General features: G+C 39.9%; 1 protein-coding gene across 3 annotated transcripts; it reads right to left on the reverse strand.

Annotated features, from left to right (window-relative positions):
• Positions 1-1,148: 1,148 nt before the first annotated feature.
• Positions 1,149-19,707, reverse strand: LOC135255276 (cryptochrome-2-like). 3 transcript variants are annotated; one of them, XM_064336228.1, is made up of 12 exons: positions 19,362-19,707; positions 18,302-18,410; positions 14,213-14,355; positions 12,198-12,382; positions 11,612-11,700; positions 11,103-11,243; positions 10,002-10,313; positions 9,361-9,512; positions 8,707-8,909; positions 7,006-7,092; positions 5,704-5,828; positions 1,149-4,545 (listed from the first exon to the last, which is right to left on the reverse strand). In XM_064336228.1, the coding sequence occupies exons 1-12, from the start codon at positions 19,517-19,519 to the stop codon at positions 4,522-4,524; spliced, it is 1,728 nt and encodes a 575-aa protein (XP_064192298.1). In that variant the 5' UTR covers positions 19,520-19,707; the 3' UTR covers positions 1,149-4,521. The 3 variants fall into 3 exon arrangements, with proteins under 3 accessions (XP_064192298.1, XP_064192296.1, XP_064192297.1); XM_064336226.1 differs by having other exon boundaries at positions 7,006-7,143; XM_064336227.1 differs by having other exon boundaries at positions 5,680-5,828; positions 7,006-7,143.
• Between the last annotated feature and the right edge of the window lie 1,965 nt (positions 19,708-21,672).

Raw genomic sequence — 21,672 nt, forward strand, 5'->3', positions numbered from 1 at the left:
TAAGATTTGTAATTAAACACCTCATGTGGTTAAATTGCAGATTCTGGCTAAACTGGCAGATTGTGAGATCTGTTCTATTTTGGTCTATACAGAAATAGTAGCAGAGGGATGATAGCTCCCTGCTGGTTGAAACCAACACCACTTCTAGCAGGTTATCCCCAGAGGACACCCCTTTCAAAAAATGACTCGGCCCAGCCCCACTTTGCATTCACTGCTCAGCAGAAGCCTACTGGGTGGTAAGCCTGCTGGCTATGCTCAGACATGAAAACTTCTGGCAAGAACTCAATGATGTGAGCATGACTGTTCATCTTGCTGACCTCCTCCAAAATATGAGCAGTGACTATGAGCAGCAGTGTGGACTAATGCTCTGGCTACTTTGACTTTCAAATTGGGTGAAGGGTGTGTCATCAGAGAACCAATGCTAGAAAAGTAAAATTCCATCTTGGATTATGGTATGTACAAGTGTGTAGTAACTAATTAAGGTAAAGATGCATTTCAAGGCAATATGACTTCATGGCTATACGAGGGGATTTACACAAGCCCAGATTCAGCAACACTGCATTACAGCTGACACAGCATTGGCAGTGTAAATGGACTTCAATCACTGCAATGAATTCCTCTGCAGCTTGTACTGATGAGGTCACAAGTGCCAGTGATATCATCAAAAGGAACTGCATTACAGTAATGTTATAGGACATAAGTGCAGAGGTGGTTTGTAATATGTAAGCATTGCTTAGTTTAAAAAAAATTTATATAAAGTTTTGGCAACGCAAAGCATTTTAACTGCTCTGGAGTGCTCACAGACTAAATGCAAATTAAACAGTTCCAGATGATATGCAATGAGAATTCTAGTCTCGCACTATACCAATATTCACATTTTACGCCATTTCCGTTTAGAGCCTATGAACATCAAAGTATTTATGACATCCGAAGCATCCATAGCAAATCATAGCTTTACAAATACAGTTTTCCAGCAGCAACATTTGTTGTTCATTTGAGAAACTGCATTACTGTTGCCGCCCTCTACTGGCAAAGAGTAAATATTACAGATAATAAATACATGAACAGGTTGGTTTTAGCTGTGATTTTCTTCCATCATAACAATGTACACCAAAGGCAGACCTTTTAAATACACACATACGCATCACTTGATGGTTACTTACAGAAGCTGCTTTTAATTAGGGAAAAAGGTATTTACACTTTACAAATTATGTAAAAACAAGCACAACAAAATATGTATAATACATCCATTTCACAAAAGTTTATAAAATGAATTATATTAATAATAAAGAAGAAAACTAGCAAAAAGGCCATGTGTCAATATTTGACACAGCCACCTCAGGTATCTACCGGAAAAACATTTAAGGACTGGATACTTAAACATTTGAACAAATGGAACACATTCTTGTACAATTTGAAGAGGTATACAATTCGAAACAAACATTGCACTTCCAGGTACAAAATATTTCCATAAAATGTTACCACATGAAAACAATGTTAAGAAAACATTTTTAGAGTTGTGCAATACCCATTTCCCTGTGGTGAATGGAAGCCACTACGATGCCACATTTAAAAAAAAAAAATGTAGAACGTGTCTTCCAGAAGACAGATTTTCAGTGTAGAAACACACAATATGATTTTTTTACACCCACACAAAGATACTGCAGTGTTGGCCAGACTTACCCATAACCATATAATTACTCACAACGAGTTTCCATTCACATTACTCAATATCAGTATAGCAATTTCTTCTGTGAGATCATTTTTCCTTGTCATAAAATTGTGTAGCATTTTCTTACATATGCAGATCATCTATCATTGATGATAAATGTAGACAAGTCTTGTTGTCTCCAATAATTTCATCTCTTTATTGCCAATAAAAACGCTCAAAAATTTTAACCGGACTAAAATTGGTTGGCTAGGCTTTATTGTGTATTGTTTAAAAGTAGTGCTCCATAAAATTAATGGAGGAACTTCACATAAAAGTGTGGTCTGCTCTGTGAAATGATTCGGTTTATCGAATTTTGTTGGGCTTCTTTTTCACAATTTACGTGGCAAAGCTGCTCTCTAAAAATAAAGCCAAAGGCAAAAAGCAAACAAACAAAAGCAACCACTGAAATACTGTATTTAGTGATCTAGCTGGGTAAGTATTTGCACTTATATTGTTCTGCAAAAGGTCACACACATATCTACGCCAATACTGCTTCTATGCAGAAATGAAAATCTTTACTGTTTATTACTGCAAGATGGAACAACCCCTAATCTGCTCCAATCAGAAATCAAAGGCTAAAGGACATTTTACATTGAGTTTGTTCTAAGACTTCTGAGCCTGAAATATGAATGTGCCAATTTGCTCAATGTTCAAGTGTAAAAGCATTTAAACTCCCAAGAGCATTAAGAGTGATCTCTTCAGTTTGTTTCATGGAATTTGCTTCTGTGTTTTACACTCAACCTGGATTACTTATGCTAATAGTGTGAGCGCTAGACCACTAAGAGTGTCCCTAACACTGAATGTTAAACAAGTCTGTTCTTGCTTATTGGTACACCAATTCATTTCCAATTCAAGACCCCTGTGTTTGCACACACTGCGATTACCATGAAAGCCAAGGCAAAATGTCCGAAGTGTTTCTGGTTTGGTGGTATTACTCAACCACGGAAAACAGCTTATTCACTCCAAATGGAAAAAGACAGAAAAACCATGAAACCAGCCCAGGTTTCCCCTTCAGCCACCATAATGCCTCATTCAGTCCCCAGCTGACAATTTGACATTAATTGGTTCTTGGTTCTTTTCCATCTTGGGATCAGAGCCACAACATTACACCAGCAGAGCGTTTTACAATGTACCAACATCTTTTGGTCAAATTAATAGAGCCCAGCTATACGGTTTATATTTCTCTTTTCTTTAAATGATTTTCCTGAGCTTACATCCAACTCCACTCCACCGCCAAACCTTATTTGCTCTGTAACAATGCTGCAGTGTAGATATACCTACTCGCAACCTGCATCCAAGTACCTGTCATTCAACCCCTCTGACAACCAATTTTTGTAGATAATTACCTGAAGGTCATTCCAACAACTGTTAAATGGAAATGAAAACCATCCATTATGGGCCAAAATATTTCATAGGTTCTGCCTTCATACTCAGGCTTACGACGTTCAGATGAATTGCTCACAAATTCAAACTGACGGCCTTTTTTTGTATAACTAGGGTGGTGGCAATATTCTAATATACAGTGCATATATATAACAAATCAAAAAATTGCCCTAAAATCGTACAACCAAAGAACTGAGAAAATGAACGATCCTTAATCATAACATCCATCCAGAACATCCTTCATAATAAGCCCATTATCAATGCTTTACATTCAATATTTGCTTGTCTAAGACATTCATTTTGTTTCAGAAGGAGGACCTGATCTCTCAGCCTGCCGTTCTCATTTCCTCGTTTAACGGTGTGCACAGCTACCGATTAAAAACCTCATTCAATGATCCATTTTAAGCTTCAGCTCATCGGATCTTTCCCTCACAGGTCTCTTTACAAAAAGGAATCTGCACTATAAGCTCAAAGCTTCAAAAACGGCACACAAGTTGAAATCAAACGGACGGTTTGGCACACTGTTAATGAGCCCTGCACCCATCTCAAAACTTCCTTATCTGCTTTTGAATGAATGGCAACTTCAAACCAGTCATTTCCACATTTTCCCAGTTTAATTGTGGTGGTTGTGTAGGGCGGCAGTGTAGTGTAATGGGTAAGGAGTTGGTCTTGTGACCTAAAGCATTGCTGTTGTACCCTTGAGCAAGGTATTGCTTCAGTATATATCCAGCTGTATAAATGGATACTATGTAAATGCTGGATAAGAGCGTTTGCTAAATGCCTGTAATTGAATGTAATGGATGTAAACTGGATATTAAAGCACAGGGCTGCCAATGATTGTATTGCTGTGAAGTACCTAGGGTAATAGGTGTATAAAAAATTACCTACGCATGAATATCTGTGCTGACGGCACACCTCCCATGATGAGGATTACTTAGTTATGCAAGTCGTTGAGTAATGACACACATTCCAATATGTTACTGCACAATCTGCTCTTTCTCACTATAACGCTCGGCATATGATTGCGATCGCTCAGATAAATCAGGTTTTCTAACTTCATAAATGTACCCTTTGCTGAATGGTTAATGGAAATCTATTGTACCTGGAATCAAATCAACAAAACCAATCAGACCACACTCATAATTTGGCTGGGTATGCACACACTCTTCACAAATGCTTTGGAGAACCAAAATCCTCTAATTTGGAATCAAACTAAAGAATGAATCCTGGTTCAGAAAAGCTGATCTGGGACAGCGTTCTCGTTACTTTTCTTTGTTGCTGCTGGAGAATAATCGGCATAGCTTTGTTGTCGCTAATGGTTGTGCTTGTTTTTTTTAATGCTAGATATAATTTTGCTATTGTACTGTATGTGTTTCATATCCTGGTCATGCCCACAGAGGAAGGAAGCACAGGAAACAGCGGGCTCCTCAGCATTCAGACATGGCAATCGTCTGCAAGACAAAGACACCCACACAGACACACATAGAGATAAGGAGGGAGATGATCAGAGTTGTAAAAAAAGTGCTCAATGATCAGCATTCCTGGATAGGTTACAGATATACTGCACATATTACACAGAAACAGGGTAATGTTAGATGTTAACTTTTCAGAAAAACTCACAGCCCATAAAAAGAGTCAGAATAGATTACTTTTAAACTACTGTTACATAGCATTAATGTGTATGTTCTTGCACACACATTTTACCGTATAGTAATCCTTCTATGATGTGATTGACAATTACTCTATATGCACTTAAGGCATATTAAATTGTCTTACACTGACTGAATGAAAAACACATCTGAAAATACGCCTTGCAAAAGCCTGACTTAGTATGAGATTGGTTCATCCAAACTTAGCTGTGGTTAATTTCCAAATACATACTAGCATTTCCCAAAAACATAAAATATTTTAATTATGAAACCAAATTAATCTTAAAGCAAATGTAAAAATTTCCAGAGAATGAAAAAATAAATTATTTGACAAAAATTATAAAAACTGTGTATGAAACTGTGACTCATGAAAATGCAGCCAAAAAGCTATACTGAAGTTACCAGGCAGACATCAATTTTACATATCTTTTAACATGTCAGAATTAAAAATTTGATATGGATTAGGATATGGATAAGTACAGAAAACAGTCATTTCTTGCCTAAAAGAAAAACACATTGTATGCCACAGCTTGAGTACTGGCTAGCAGCCCAGACGATGATACTGGATCATTTGAGCTCTGCATTTTGCCAAAAATCAATAACTCTTTCTGACTGAAATCTGAACAATTTGTTATTCATCCAATAGCTTTAGTACACCAAGAATGCAATAATGTCATAGGCCAAGAGTGACATATGCCACACTTCCAACAGTCATGGAATGACTCCATATGTATGTTCAGCTTTATATCCTTGACTTTCTGTCCTTTGCATTTAGAACACTCATACGAATGAGATTAGCACATATAAGTGTAATTACTATAGATCACTGGCACACTGGCCAGTATAGATATTAACCGATATTGTGCAGTGCTATTCTGGGACTAAGTAAATAAAACAGGTTTTATTTAGCAAGTTTTGAACTGGGTTCCTCTGTACCTGACACTACTACTGGTCACCTGCCTTCTCTTCTGTGGTGCTGGTGCGCTGAACTTTGGGCTGGGGGACTTTCTCAGCTGTCTGCAGCTCTGATGGCCTGCCTCTCTTCCTTACAGGCAGCTGCCTGTGCTGATGCGTGGCAAACGAACCTGGAACCACAGAAGCCCCTTCAGAACCCTTACTCCTCCACATCCCATGAAGTCAATACGGGGCTTCAGCTAAAAGCATCATTGTTCATTATCCACAGCCGTTAATAGTAGAAAATGACTATAAGATAAAAGAAGGGCTAACCTCCCGGGGCTAACCAAGAACAGATTGCATTTAAAAAGGTTGTGCCCAGTACGTTATAACCCTGACAAAATACAGAACCTAGAGTTTCAAAACTTGGCTGCTAATTGACATTAAACCTCCAAGACTTCAGCTTGGACCCTACACTATATATGCAGTGAAAAGGCCACCATGTGCATACAATATATTAAACAGTAGGTTGTATATTTGTAATTGAAGGGTTTTATATGGAAACTTAAAACACACACACACACACACACAATTATAAATCATAAATAAATTAGATCTCTAAGAAGTACAACAGTAAACAATGTAGTTTTACTACTAATAGTGTATTAGTTTCTGTATTTGTTTCCATTCTGTAAATAGCAGCAATGAACTTAATTCACACTCTGATTGCATGTAGAGTCCGTGTAGCCTCTCCATGTCATAGGTTGAGGCGCTATTTTTGGACAAAATTGTTATCACCAAGTACAGCGTATGAAAGGCATTTCTTCTGAGATAGGACAATGATTAAATTAGGAACGTCATGGGAAGTTCATTGGTCCCCTGTGAGGGCTTGTACTGGCATCGGAAAGTATATTAATTCACTTTGGACTGCCCGTATGCCGGTGTGGATCTCGAGTCCGACAGCAATGCGCCCCTGACTGTGACTGTGGTCCTGTCTAAAACATCCAGCAGGGGGCACCAAACACCATTACAGTTTGCTATATTTCCAGCAAACTGTATTTGCTGTTTTTCATCCCAATCCAGAGCTGCAATTAATACTGTACATCATGAAGGCTGTCATACTTCCCCATCACATCCCAACCATTGCTTACACACTGCCTGAGAAGATTATAATATAATATAATATGGAGGGGATATTGTATATCTCAGCTTCCTGCATGGACATTGTCAGTTCATGAAACTGACTGCTGTTCTGCAAGTTAATTCATGTGAAGGCTACAGCTCAAGCAGTAGACTCCTCCCTCTATCCAATGCGCTTCGTCAAACATACAGCACAGGACAGAACAGAATGTGTCGGGTGAGTCTTACCACTGGTACTGCTGCTGTGGGCCTTTGAGTCGTCTGTCATTGGTGGCTCAGCCTCTTCCTGAATGCTGGGAACAGAGGCCAGCAAACCTGAAAAATCAGTAGCATCAGGCATGGATGTCGTAGTGGGCCTCATTATCACTGCAGAATGAAAAACGCACAGCAGCAGGATCTTTTATTGCTAGTTTATAAATCAATTTGACTTTAAAGAAAAGGTTCAGGATGTGGCGACATCAAGAGAAGTAACAGCATACAAGAACAGAGTTGGTCACTTTCACATTTCATAAGTCTCTGTGAATTTTAAGAGGCCCGTGTTGTGACTTCGCAACAAACACAAGACTGTCCACTATGTAACAGATCTGAAATTAGCTGTTTTTTGGTTTTATATTTTTTGTGGAAAATACCCAGATAAGAATACATGCAAAACAAAGACACCACTGTTGTAGTTCACCTCATATTTGATTAAAAATAAATAAAAAATCATATGAATGATATATGGTTTGAAAACTGCACCAGACTGATTTCAACATCAACTATATCACATTAATTATTGTAATGATAATGGGTTTGATAACAACTTGTGAATAGTGCCAAATGCTCATGTCAAATTGTCACTCAGGAGAGAATTACGAAACTAATGACGTTTAAAATACTCCACGTAGAAATGGGCCATAAAATTGACATTCAGCTCCTTGCCATTCATAAATGTCAAAACCTACAATTCATAACAGGGCTACCCCTGAGGAGGAAAATTATCCTTATTCAACAAAAAAAGAAATTGCTCCTGTCACTATTGGGCCTCTAGGGTGTGATTACTTAGTGGGATGAGTTTTTATTTGTGCCCACCCATGATCGTAACATTAAATGACAAACCAATCAAATATGATGCATCCGGCACAGATGGTGGCTTTGTGCATTCAACAAAGTGCTCCTGCTGATATAATGATGTCATTTGTGAGGTTTTGATTCAAAAATTCTGAAAACAGCTGTTTGGCAGTTTGACAGCAATGCAGGCTTGACATGAAATTATATTAGCGCAGTGCAGTTCAGATACATTAGACCTGAGAGGCTTTGCCATAGGGGACAGGTTAAAGGGACAGGATAGTGGCCTCATTAAGAACAGTAGACTGAAATTTGAGAGAAAAATAAATAAATAAGTGGGATCATAGTGAGTATTTTAAGAGAGAAACAGCTTGGTGGGAATATTAAGACTAATCCTGAAACTTTGACTGGCTTGTTATGAATTCACCATTGAAGATGACTAAACAGGAGGAACAGTGTAGAAACAGGGCACCATTTCCATTGCTATGGTAACTGCTACTTTTTACTTTCAGGGTGCTGTTACTTAGAAGCTAAGGTATAAATAAGCTGATCGGATGTTTGTTTTTACCAACAAAAACACACACGCACACAAAATATCATGCCTAGGTAGATATTTTCAGATAAATGACTAACCTTCTTTTGGTTGCAGAAAGTCATAGCGTGTAAGTCAGGTGGTTTTATATACTGTATGTGCATATTAAGGTAGTTGCTTATGCATTTTATGCAATGCAATTTTACCAATTGAGATGTTCCACTTTAGGTGCTAAATATGCTATTTGTATTTTAAGCTTGCATTAAAATTGAATTGTATTTAAATTAGCTTTATATGTGCCTAATGTGATATCAAAGTTGTGTATTACAGAGGAGCTGCGGGTCACTCACTGAGCCCTTTGTAGTGCGACAGCTGCTGGTAGATCTGCTTCATCCTCTCGATGTTGAGGCGGCTGCCCTCTGCGTGGTTGATCATGGGCTTGGGGTAGTCCTTGCCAACCACACAGTTTGCTGCCTTCTGCACTGTCTCTGGGGCTTTCCATGGCTCATAGATGTATCTGTTCGGATAGTCCTTGAGCTGTGGTATGTATCTTCTACATCCAAAGAACAATGCACCCAGTCAACTCAATGTGGGAACGGGTGACTATTCACTGCTAACATTTATTCTATACATTCTGAAATGCCCTTTTGCGGTCATGATGCCAGACCTTTCTTTAACTGAAAAACAAATGCTAAAGTATGTTGTCATCTGCACAAAAAATCACGGTCAATAGATCGTTTGACAAGCCTGTGACATCACACAGCTTTCCCTGCACTGACAATCCTAAGCACTTTCGGTGAAACAGGCACTGTTGATCGTAGAAGGTACAGTATCACAAACTATTACAAAATGGAATTCCGAACTCTCTCCTAGTACATTCTTTACGATCATCAGATGACACAGTTGGCCCAGTTAAAGAGGTGAGGTTCACTGCACGTTGTGACGCAGGGCTCTGTGTTACGGGGCGTGTGATTTCCCTCGCGCTGCGGTGTCGCGGCGCCCACCTGATGTAATCTCCGCTGGGGTCGGTGCGGCGGCCGAAGCCGACCGGGCAGTAGCAGTGGAAGAACTGCTGGAAGAACGCGCTGCAGGAGAGCCACATCCAGCTGCCCGCGTTCACGCTGTAGTCTGCATCCAGCAGCAGCTCATCAAACACCTGGGGGAGAGCAGGCACCTCAGTACACCTCGTACACACCAATCCCCTCCAAACCGGCTCATTACCGGAGATGAAATTCCTCCTCACTTTAAAATAATGCATACATTTATGGTGTTATTAAGTGTGAGTGGGCATACTATGGCAAAACTAGTTATTTTCATCAGAACGCAAGTGAATCGGTGTAAAACGCAGATTTTGAAATGTCCTGCGTTCCAAGGATGTAGCATTCCATGGGCTAGTGCGACCACTGGTACACACAATCTACATTCAATACTGGTGTTCTTATCCTCAAAGCACTTGTACTGTAGAAAGGGTACAATACATGGTGCCGGCATTGGGGGTGAATTCATTGCAATCCAATGCGCAGATAATACAAAATTACAGAAATTTTGGTACACCACTAAAATCTTTATACATTACAGATGAGAAGAAAGAAGGTGCCCCCAAGCAGTGAAAGGTGCCCCGCGTTGTGGCAGGAAGGGCCCGTACCCTCATGCCGCTCTCCCAGCTGAGCCACAGGTCCCCCCTGGTCAGGAAGCAGGCCACGGCATGCCGGGCCAGGTGGTGGATCCAGCCCTCCTGCCGCAGCTGGGTCATGATGGCGTCGATCCAGGGGTACCCCGTGCGACCCTCCGCCCACTTGGCCAGCGCCTCGGGGTTGTGGTCCCAGGGGATCTGCACGCAGATGGGGTTCCCCTCCATGCGGTCGAAGTTGGGGTTGTTGGTGGCGGCCGTGTAGAAGAACTCCCTCCACAGCAGCTGTCCGAAAAGCGAGAGGGGGGGGGTGGAGTGCTTCCGCACCTGGGCAGGGGTGAAAGTGGAGGATTAGACAGCACTTCATTTCCTGCACATCAAACTCTGTATCGATTCCTTTAAAATAACTGCAAGAAAGACTAACACATAGGCCAACTGTATTTTCCACAGCACTGAACATGATTAAAGGCATCCATCCATTCATTTTTACCCAGTGACAGTATTCAATTGTCTCATCAACTGAGCTATTATTGGAGCACTCCAGGGAAAGGACTTGAGGAAACACAAGCACAGCTTTCTTGTTTTTGACGTGCCCGCATCCAATCACACAGAAATTGGGGCAAATTCAGGGTGTCGGTCACCGCCATGATATCAAATGGACAGCCGATCTGAACACTGAGCACAGCTCTCTTGTTAGAAATTGGGTTAGAAATTCAGCAGCAATATTTTCTTCTCCACTGAGCCACAAGACAGCAGGGATTTTCACCTGAATGAAGGACACCACTAAGATCTGCCACAATTTCAATGACAAATGGGATTACATCAGCAACAATAATACAGCTTCGAATTGGATTGATTGTTTATTCATAAAATCTTGTTGTTGATTGCATCACCATCATCAAATTAACCTTTAAGCAATGGCAGAGTAAACAATGAAGAGTGCTAGATAAATAATAAACTATGGATTTAAAAAAAATTTTTTTTAACAAAGTCATATGTATATGTTTATGCTTTTTACAAAGTACACAATTGTTATCAGACACGAGCTGACTACGCAAGCAGTGAAAAACGTAAATGGAATAAACAGGCTCTATATAATGAAACATGAGCTCTCACCTTCATGTACAGCTCCCGTAGATCATAGTAAAACAGGCGACACGACAGACAGCCAAACCGCAAGTAGGGACTCAAGCCGGTGGGGCTGGCAATCAGTGAGCAGATGTTTATCCGGAGTCTTTCGAAATTCGCTACCCAAGCCTAAACAGTCATAAAGAATGAAGATTATATGCAAAGGGCAGAGAGCGGGAATCTCTTACTCACAGGTGACTTTTTCATTGCTGGTCCATTCGTTTTACACAGTAGCATGTGACTGACAATGTATTCCATAACAGATGAGCCCAATGGACAAGGGAGCCTTATTAGTAATTCCTAGTGACATCATCACACAAGTCTTAAACTTTTAAATAGTAGGTTTTTGGAATGTCTTTTTTTACCAGCAATTACCAGCGGTTATTGTTACATCAGCGCTAGAATGTTCGGTTAAGGACATTCAAATTGCATATTTCTGACACCTTAAAGGGTTAATTGATGGATGGCTGTGAAAAAAGAGCCAGAGGACCGTGTACCTTTCGGTCCAAGTGTTTGCTCAAACGTTCTAGGGCCTCCGTCTCGCCCCCTTTCCACACCGCCGGGCTCAGTCCATGCGTTTTAAAGCCTGCAAAACAGGAAGCGGTGAACTACGTCAAGGCCATGTTATCGTGCGTGCCCAAGATCCGTTGTGAGGTCAGACACCCGTGGGCTTAAAGGCGGGCACAGACAGCAGTGATGCAACTGACCTCTTAAGAGGAAATCGATCAAAACAATCGATTGAAAGCATTAGCCGCCGTATGAAAAAATAGCAACGGCACTTTTTTCCAAAGGTCTTCTAAACATCATAAAAACCAGTGCACAAACTGACAAGGAAAATACAGAAATACAAGTGTTCTGTCAATACATGCAACTGTGCAGCTAACTTTGGTACTGACACAAATTCAATATAACAACACATGCGCTAGGGACTAGTTCAATATATCATCAAAAAGTACCCAAAGCGGTCAATAAGTATATTGTGGCTTACAACAAAAGGGGGTTTTGGTTATGACCGTATGGCATGGTCTCTAAAGAGGGGAGGAGTCAGACAGACTGACAGACAGAGTGTTGCAGGTCCCTCACCCAGCTCCTCCAGGGAGGGTACACCGTAGCGCTCGTTGTGGTTGTCCGAGATGGAAGTCCGACAGCTGTCCAGCTGCTGCTTAGTAACCGTTGTCAGGGGCCTCTTGGGGAGTCCCAAGCGATTGACTATGGCCTGGAACCTCTTGAAGGTCAGTGGGGGGCTGTTGTTGTTCAGTTCAATTATTCTGTTCGGGAGGAGCCCAGAAAGCCTCAGTACCACACAGCTTTTCAATGGACAGTCAGAGAGAGGAAAACCATTCTAAAACCATTCAAACATTTATCATGTATCATCACCAGATAAAGGAATAAGGCAATTCATATTTCCAGATGACAAATGTATATCTTTACGAATGAGTCACTGGAAATTTTCCAGAGGGAATAAAAAAAGACACCAATTGATCTGTTCATTTGTTCTGCAGATGTTGTGCCCCAATAAATTAATGCTGAGTGTATTACTCATATTATTAAAGCTATAATTATGTCAGCAACCATCAATAAATAAATATATTTAAAAAATTTATAATAATGACTGACAGGAGAAATGACCAGAAATTACCATAATTCGTCAGGGAAAGGGGAATATTCTGGTCTTAAAGCACTTTAGTCAGGAACACAACACATCAAATACATTTTATGAAGGAATCATAAATCAAATGGGAAAACCCATTTTTTAAAAAGCCTTAAAAGCCGGTGACTGTCTTATTTACTCTAATCGCAAGACTATGACCTGCGCTCTAGCTTATACAACGGCATCTATATCGGTACACACAGTTATCCCCTCCCATTGGATCATTTCCTGCCAGACATCCCCTGTGTCAGGAGGCCTCCATGTGCGTGCTGCAGCACGGAAGAGCGCGTCTGTAAGCACATGTCTGCGAGGGTGACTGATTTGCGCTGCAATCTCGCCTCCCACCAGCAGCACATGTTGCGTAGTGTGACTGCCGGTCTCAGCCAGCCGCCACCAGGTGGCAGCACTTTCACGAAAACACTGCGGTTGCCGGGGAGTTAGGAAAGTCATGTGCAGCAGCACGCTTTAGAAGTCTGCATAACCAGCCCTCCTCTGAGCTCCATGCTGACAGTAGGCTATGCACGTCAACGGTTTGAAGCACGTTTACATAATTGTAACATTTAATTGCAAATTTTTTAACTCACTGTGGGAAATATGCATTACTTTACTCTAAAAATGTTTACCAAAATAATATTTCTTAATAGCTGGGGAAAAATACATCTCCTAAGAGAAATTCTCCTACCAAAACAAATTATACAACCATTGTATTAGCACAATATAAGCACGTGATTAACATACTAATATGATGACAACTGCAATTTAGCGGACTGCTTTAGCATCTTTCAGAATGTGCATAACCATTTTAGGGCAGACTTGCTCAGGAATATATTTCATTGAGTACTTTGGAATTTGACCTCATCCTTTTTTTATGGCAGAGAATGCATAAACTCGTCAGCAGGTTGAAAGGGGTGAGCCCAGACCTCACTGTGCTATTCCTCACAGAGACCTCCCAGAGTGACTATTAGCATCACCCGCTCCTAAATCTGGTGACACAGCCCTTTATCACACCGTGCTCCCTGTTGTTCCACAGTCGAGAGCACTTTCTACTGCTCTGTGGGTCATGCTGCGTCGCTGACGTCTGCTATACCGTCTTCCATTCCCATTCAGTCTGGACATCACAAGCATCAGTCCATGATGCCTTCCAAATTATTAACGAGTTAAGTTCTTTAGTTTCACATGGGGTGCAACTACAAAGTGAGAGGCCCAACAGACTGCATAAACATTCACTTTGTATGCAATTCTTATTATCAAATAAACTCTGTAGGCCTATTTAATCTTATATTATCTTACATTTAACCCATAATCCCTTTAAGAAGTCCTGTATCTAACTACAGACATTCATTATCATGAGTAAAAAAGCATGAAAGGAATACACGTAAGTTTTCTCTTTATTGTCATGACCCTTCTGTGCAAGTTTGTTTAAAACGGCACACTAAGCATTTCTGACCTGTCCAAGTTGTAGAGGGTGTGTGAATTCTGCACCCGTGTCTCCACTCCAAATTCCTGTGCCATCTTAATGATGGCGGCATCCCTCTCCTTTCCGTACGGCTCAGAGTCATACTCAAAGGTGAGGCGTGTGACATTCCACTCCTGGGAACAGACAATAGGGAGAGCGAAAGCAGAAGTGATGAATAAAATCACGTTAGAGGGGTCACTACACACCAGAAGGCACAGGGCAGGGTCAAACTGTGTCCAGGTGCCAGCCGTCAGAGCATGGATCAAGCCACCTTTCAGCAAAAAACCCAACGAACCAAAGACCACACAAGCATCATTAAAGGATGGTTTAGTTACTTCCTTTCTCTATCTTTCCTAAGAACACAAACTCTGATCATGAAAAATGGAAAACTAATTTCATCCACGCTTTTGGCACACTGACAAGACTGCACAACTCTCTTTCATTCAGCACACTTCACTTCGATTAGTGTTTTTTCACAATGCAGGAAAAACGTCCCCCATCATGACGCCTTTCAACAAGGTAATTAGAAGGCGTAATCTTTGCCACAGTATGATAAATGTTAATTACATGATCAAATCCACTTTGGTATGTCCAAAGAAGCCCTTTAATGATACGTTTGTAATGGCTGGCCTACATTGTGCCTGTGCTTCCTGTCTTTGCTATTAAAGAACCCAAATTCTACTCACCTGCACTGGTGATTGGTGATTATGAAAATCTGCCCTTTCTTTTTGCAATTAAAGCCAATCTGTGCCACCATACCCTTTCATAACGGTAACGCACCATGCAGACTCACCTTACATAAGTGCAAGTAAAAGCCGAATCTGCTTTACTTGGAACCCCTTGACACCGCTCTTGTACAAATTATTATTGAAAAATGGATGTTATAACCTGCAATGAGAGTGCATCCACATACAGAAAGATGTGCTCTCTCTCTCTGCCATACACGCACAGCAGGTGATAACTGATGTACGCACTCATGTTGACGTCAGTCTGCTACCAATATGGAAAAATACGGTAGAGTGGCTTTGAACCCTTTAAATAATTTTAAACATAATCAAAACATGCTGCCTTTAAATGAACAATGTCTGATATCTTTGGTGCAATTATGGTTATTTAATGTAACCTGCTCCATTTATTAAAATGGCTTAATGTGACATTCATAAGCAAAAATGAAGCAGCTACACTCAGCAGACACCTACTGAAATTAGCAGGCTATGATTACATGTTCTCCCCTTGTTGTACTTAAGACACGCTGATAAAACCATACTACAGGTATTTATTTATTTATTATTTATTATCCTTTATTTAACCAGGAAGGTCCCATTGAGATACAATATCTCTTCTGCCAGGGAGTCCTGGTCAAGATGGCAGCAGGAAAATAAAAGTTTCATATTAAAACATACCAAAGAAAATAAAAAAATAAAAAATATAATAATAAAAAAAAAACAGACATACAAGGATCAGGAGCTTGGGACCATGAGGAGAATTTTGGTCCCAAGTATTCGAACAGAACTGGGTAAATCAGCCTTTTCCTTTCATGCCCCGCATGTCTGGAATGAGTTACAAGGCATTCTTAATCTGAAATCCTTACCCTCTCTTGACATGTATAAAAATATGTTAAAATCTGTTTTTACTGAACAATGTTATTGCTTTTAGCAACAAGTGCCTTTTAGCTCCTGATCCTTGTATGTCTGTTTTTTTTTATTATTATATTTTTTATTTTTTTATTTTCTTTGGTATGTTTTAATATGAAACTTTTATTTTCCTGCTGCCATCTTGACCAGGACTCCCTGGCAGAAGAGATATTGTATCTCAATGGGACCTTCCTGGTTAAATAAAGGATAATAAATAATAAATAAATAAATACCTGTATAGGACAGGTCATGCCTACATTTTGTCTGTGTGTGTGTGTGAGTGTATTTGTGTTGTTTTGCTTTATGTACTGTATTTTCTGTATATTTGTGTTAAATACAACAAGAGAAAAAAACAAGATGGTTCATCTCAAGGGGTTTATCTTTCTAATAAAATAACTTTGGCACTCACGTACACTGAACATTATAAATTCAACTACAAGAAACAATACCTAACAAGTGTCAGGGAAGGCAGATGATTTTGCCACATAGTAAACCCACAGGCCACAGAATGCATGGCTGTCTGAGCTGTTCTAAAGTCACGGACAGCATGGCACTTAAGTCAGTGCCCACCCTTTGAGAGCTCATGGGTTTAATTCTCGTTTTGCTTCTTGCAACATACCAGTAAGGAATTCCAGAATGGGTGTCACTGTCATTCAGTAATGCAGCGCCTAAACAAAGGCAACTCAAGCCCTGATCAGAGACCCTGTTCAACGGAGAAGCCTATGCCTGCTTTCCTCTATATCCTGCTATGGCTTATACCCTGAACAGCAGTAATACATCTGTACATCCTCTGCAATTTTCTGATTTCTCAAAATAATTTGCTCAAGTCTATCTACAATCACTCTAAGCAATTTCATTTCCATTGACTGGTCTCATCCCTTTGCCATGGCACAGAATGCATTACCTCACCTAAGAGAGGGAATATGTGTTTTAAACATCATTAGACCAGGAATAATGACAAATAGGTTTAATAATCTGATGCTATTGGCAGATTTTTTTAGCGCTGAGGACAATGTTAAGATTTGATCTATTTCCTTGTTCTCATATTATGTTGCAGCTACCTGACACAGACAAAGCAAATCAAATTTTTCTCAATGGAATTCAAGCCAGTGAGGGACAAGGTCTTTTCATATTACTGTCCAATTTACCAATTCACAAGATGTGTAGGCTACAAGCCATTGCCTGTGCAGCTTTGTTAAGATGCCATTTCCAATGCAGTTACTCAGCAGTCCACAACACATTCACAGCTGTGCAGAATTTTTTTTTCATCAAGACTTAGTCAAATGTACATTCTCCAGCAATTGTTTCAGCTTTTACACCAGTGTTCAAGAGGGTCTTGCACATTTTAAATGAATTTTTTTCTGAAATTTTAACATTTTCGTTACCATGCTAGAATCTTTCAGACGGAACCCCTTCTGAAAAACACACTGAAACACAGGAGCAGTGTTCACAGCACATGCTACCATACTATATACACGTATAGTCCCATTAGGATGTACTGCCAGGCACACTAGTGAGTATTGCCACCAATTATGCAAGTGAGGAAAATTAGTTAGGCTATGGAAGGCACTTTCCATGTCCCAAGACCTTTGCCCTTGCATTGAGTACATTCATTGAGCCGCCTGATGTTTTTCAAGAGAGCCCATCAATGTTCATAGCAACGTTCATGGTATGCATGTATGGAAAACAAAATATGCTTTCATTAACACATACACTAATCTTTTGCTACTGCCCTCTCCTTTGTCTTAATTTAAATGAATAGATCAAAACAGCCAGAGTGTCTGAAAACAGCAAGTATGCATGTGGTTATGCAAGAATTACTATAAATTTCTACTTACTGCTTTCATATAGCTTTGTTCTGATACCGTACTTAATATGGAAGCCAAAGAAAACCTCAGTCTTAGTATGCAAGACAAGAATTAGTTTTGGATGAATGCTATGGTCTTTCTCCTTCATTGTTGTCAACTATTGGTGGATTTCTTTTTGGATGGCTCAGCCTACAGGATCTAAAATATTACAGAATGTTATGTCCTTCATTGTTGTCAACTATTGGTGGATATCTTTCTGGATGCCTCAGCCTACAGGATCTAAAATATTACAGAATGTTATATACATGTCAAGCTACTCAAAGTTTCAGGTCAATAAACTCAACTTCAAATATTCAATTTGTATACATCACAATAAATAAGTTATTTAAGCAAGACTAACATTTCATCATTTTATTTCATAAACAGTTCAATTGTCCTGCAATGCTTGAAACAATGCTCATGTTTAGAAAGCACAGATAAAAGAGAAAGAAATCACACTGTCATGCATGTTTCTAAGCATACACATCAGTCAGAGAAAACAGTATTTAGTCCATTACAACAGGAAAGTTTGGCTTTCACAATGAGACCAAGCATGACTGCTCCTCTAATATTTACCAAATATAAAAACTGACACTGACCTTGAAAAGTCGAGGAAATACCTCTGCAGGCTGACCCCGTACAACAAAAAGTCTCGAATCAAGTTTTCTGAGACTTGTGTCCAAGTCCTCCAGAGATTCAAGCAGGAATCTAGGATGTAAAAGATCACGTGTGAATTTTGGTAAGTAAATGATTAATCCAAAATGGAAATTATAATCTGATACTAATTTCATCATTTCTCCTTTCTACATTAATTCATAAATTCTAAAGTTAACAATACACGTTACAGTATAGTGATCTAGTGCGACTGGTCGCTATACATTACAAAGCGCAATAAAAAGGAGTCCATAGGAATGCAGTAAGGTCCAGACAAGGGACTGAAGCCTTACCCCACATGTTTTACTCGCGTAAACCACCATCTCTACCCTGTAATCGATACGGCTGTAACGTTATCATCTTTGGTATGTAAACGAATAGCCTACATGCTTGCAAACCTTGGCGTGTATGTTTTCCTATAACACCTTGGTATTTCCATTACATTTTTGCGTCAAACAAATGTACAAATAACCAATTCACCAAAGAGCCTGGCACATTACAATATTTTGTCATGTTTACTGTGTTCAAATCAGTTATATAAAGAAAAAAAAGTCACAAAAGGGGCGTGCGCATTTTTAATGACCCGAATAGCTAAAAAACAAACAAACACGTTGCTTTATAAAATACACATTCAGAAAACGTAGAAAAGTGGTTACATACTTGTGATTTATAAAAAATAGGTAATAGCTTACAGACGTTCAAATAATATCGGTTATCCAAAATGAGGGAAACGTGTTGCAGTTTCCATTGAGATCAAAATTATTTACAAATCTCTAAATATTTGAAAGAAATTTAGCTGCCTAATGTAAACAACGTTAGGTAAAGCCGGTCAGTCAGAACAGTCACGTTGATTGTAACGCGTAACTACTTAGTGCAGCAGTCAACTGTAGTTGGATATTTGCTGGCAGTAAGCAGTGTCTGATAGACAGCTAGTTAGTCTGGAACACGAGGAGTCCAGCACTTGAAAATACGTTAGCTATATGTAGCTAGGCCTACATCACCCACCTCCATTTGTTCACTCCAACATTAGCCGATCCTGCGAACCACGGGTCCAAAATATAGACACATCGCACCGTATCCGCACCATTCAGAGCTTCTTGTAAAGATGGATTATCGTGAAGCCTCAACCCCTTCCGAAACCAATGCACAGAATTCACTACCATGATTCCAATATATTCCTTCAGAAATCCAAATGGTTGCGGTAATTATTTAGCGTCGTGTCGAATGTTACTCATGTTTTGCATCAAAAATCTTAACATCCGGCGTACTCCTCGTCTTTAGAGTTTGGGGCACAGTCACAGAGCTGTGGGCAGAGTCCTTGGTTTAATCGTTTTCCACCTCTTCTGGATTGTATTGGCTAGGGTGTGACACGTGTAAAGAGTATTAAAATGAGCGACACGCCTAGCTGCTTTCCAATTGGCTGTTCAGCACGTGTAGGCCCGGCCCCTTCACGTTTCTGTGGAGAGTTGTTCGAATTTGCCAGGCAGGAATAGAGCATCGCCACCAAGGACATGGAATCATCGCAAATTGAGTTACGTTCAGCACCGTGCTTTATTAACGCGTCATTTTCTTATATAATGTCTCGTTTTATCCATACGACATATGGATTTCAGGACGGCTGATGCAGATACGATTTGTCAACAAGACATATTTTCAAGAATATCGTTGCCAGCAAGTTGTCACATTTATCTTTACCCTATCCAACTGAAAGACCTTGAAATAACATAAAAAATATGGGCTAAAGCTGTAATATGCGTCCTATTTATTTTGGATGAAGTTTTATCGGATAGAAATATACTTCAAATACAGTAAGAAAACGTGAGGCGTCTAGTTGCTATGGCAATGAGTCTCATTCTGCAGTACTTATTGTGTCCCGTTCTGCGCCACCATTGTTTTATATAAGCAAGCTCTCCGCATCATTGTTTTAGGCAAGCATATTTTACATTACGTCACACGCATTGTGATAAAAAAAACTCTTCGGTCTGGGTCTTTGCAAGTTATGGACATGAGCATAGAACGACAAAAATGCAATTACGTCTCGTTCACACTAGCAGGTTCGGTTTGGTTTTAGTTTCGGAAACGTTATATAAAGACGTTATATTTCGGAAACGCTTAGAGGTTTTCGCTCCCTTGACCTATTCGTACACATTGCTTGAATCAGTTTAATTCATTTCCACGCGGCGCGTTTCCTTGACAGCAGATATGAGCAAGATTTGCGTTCCTTGGTAACCATAGCGACGTTTACAGATGGACAAAAACATCCAAATGTCAAACACTATTTTGAAAGAATTAGGAAAACTCCTTTCGTTTCTCCCATAGGCAATTTATTTTTTGACCCGAAAGTCCCAAAAATGGTAACAACGTTGAAGGGAATGATGACACGACTTCTGAGGACCATTCGTAAATTCGTACATCTAGATGGTCTATGGTCGCTAACCGATCTGTACCTGTTGCTCGATTTGCACAGCGCATGCGCACGCAAGCATACGCTCCCTGATCCCTACCAAGTATATGTAAGTAAATGTTACATTTTATGACAAGATGTTATAGTAAGAGACATGGATCGCAAGCTAGCTACTGAGAAAGATAGAGATCGCAAGCTTGCTAGCTAGTGAGAGAGGTAGATTGCTAGCTGATATAGCCAGCTCCCTAGCGATGTATAAAATTCAACATGTTTTGGGGTCAATGTGACTGATTTCCGTATATCTAGCTAGTGAAAGAGATGGTTCAGTTAAAGCTACTTCAAATGCGAATACAGTAAGTCAACGTCAGTTAGATGTCACGTCTAGCTACTATGACGATAAGACACCAGTGAGTTGTATTAGCTATTCATTAAAACTTGCCAGAACTTTCTTTGTCGAGTATCAACAGAATGCACTTGGAATTCACTAGCTATAAGAAACACTAAATGTCAGTATTTAAACTCAAGTTTGTAGTACAGTTTAATTGTGGGCCAGTACTTCTTCTAGAAGACAATTAAAATTCAAACAATAAAATAAAAACAGCAACGCTAATTCAATCCTGATTATAAGACCGTATGGCTGCTGGAATTAATGGGTACCCCATCACCTTGTGCCTTTTTTGTGTTCTAAAAGCTTGCCACTCAACCCTTTTCTTCAGTTGCATCATTTTTATTCAGTTTGTGGTGTAGTGTTGCAAATATGACTCAGCATTCCTGCCCTTCTGATCTTTTTCCTGACAAAATTTTAAGCAGTAAGTGCATATCACTGGAGAGGTGGGACCTGCTTGAATTGAAATATATATATATCAATTGCAGTGTACTGGAAAAGTGGCTCAACAGTAACTTATTCCTTGA

This window comes from Anguilla rostrata, chromosome 5 (assembly GCF_018555375.3).
Source record: "Anguilla rostrata isolate EN2019 chromosome 5, ASM1855537v3, whole genome shotgun sequence".
Lineage (NCBI taxonomy): Eukaryota > Metazoa > Chordata > Actinopteri > Anguilliformes > Anguillidae > Anguilla > Anguilla rostrata.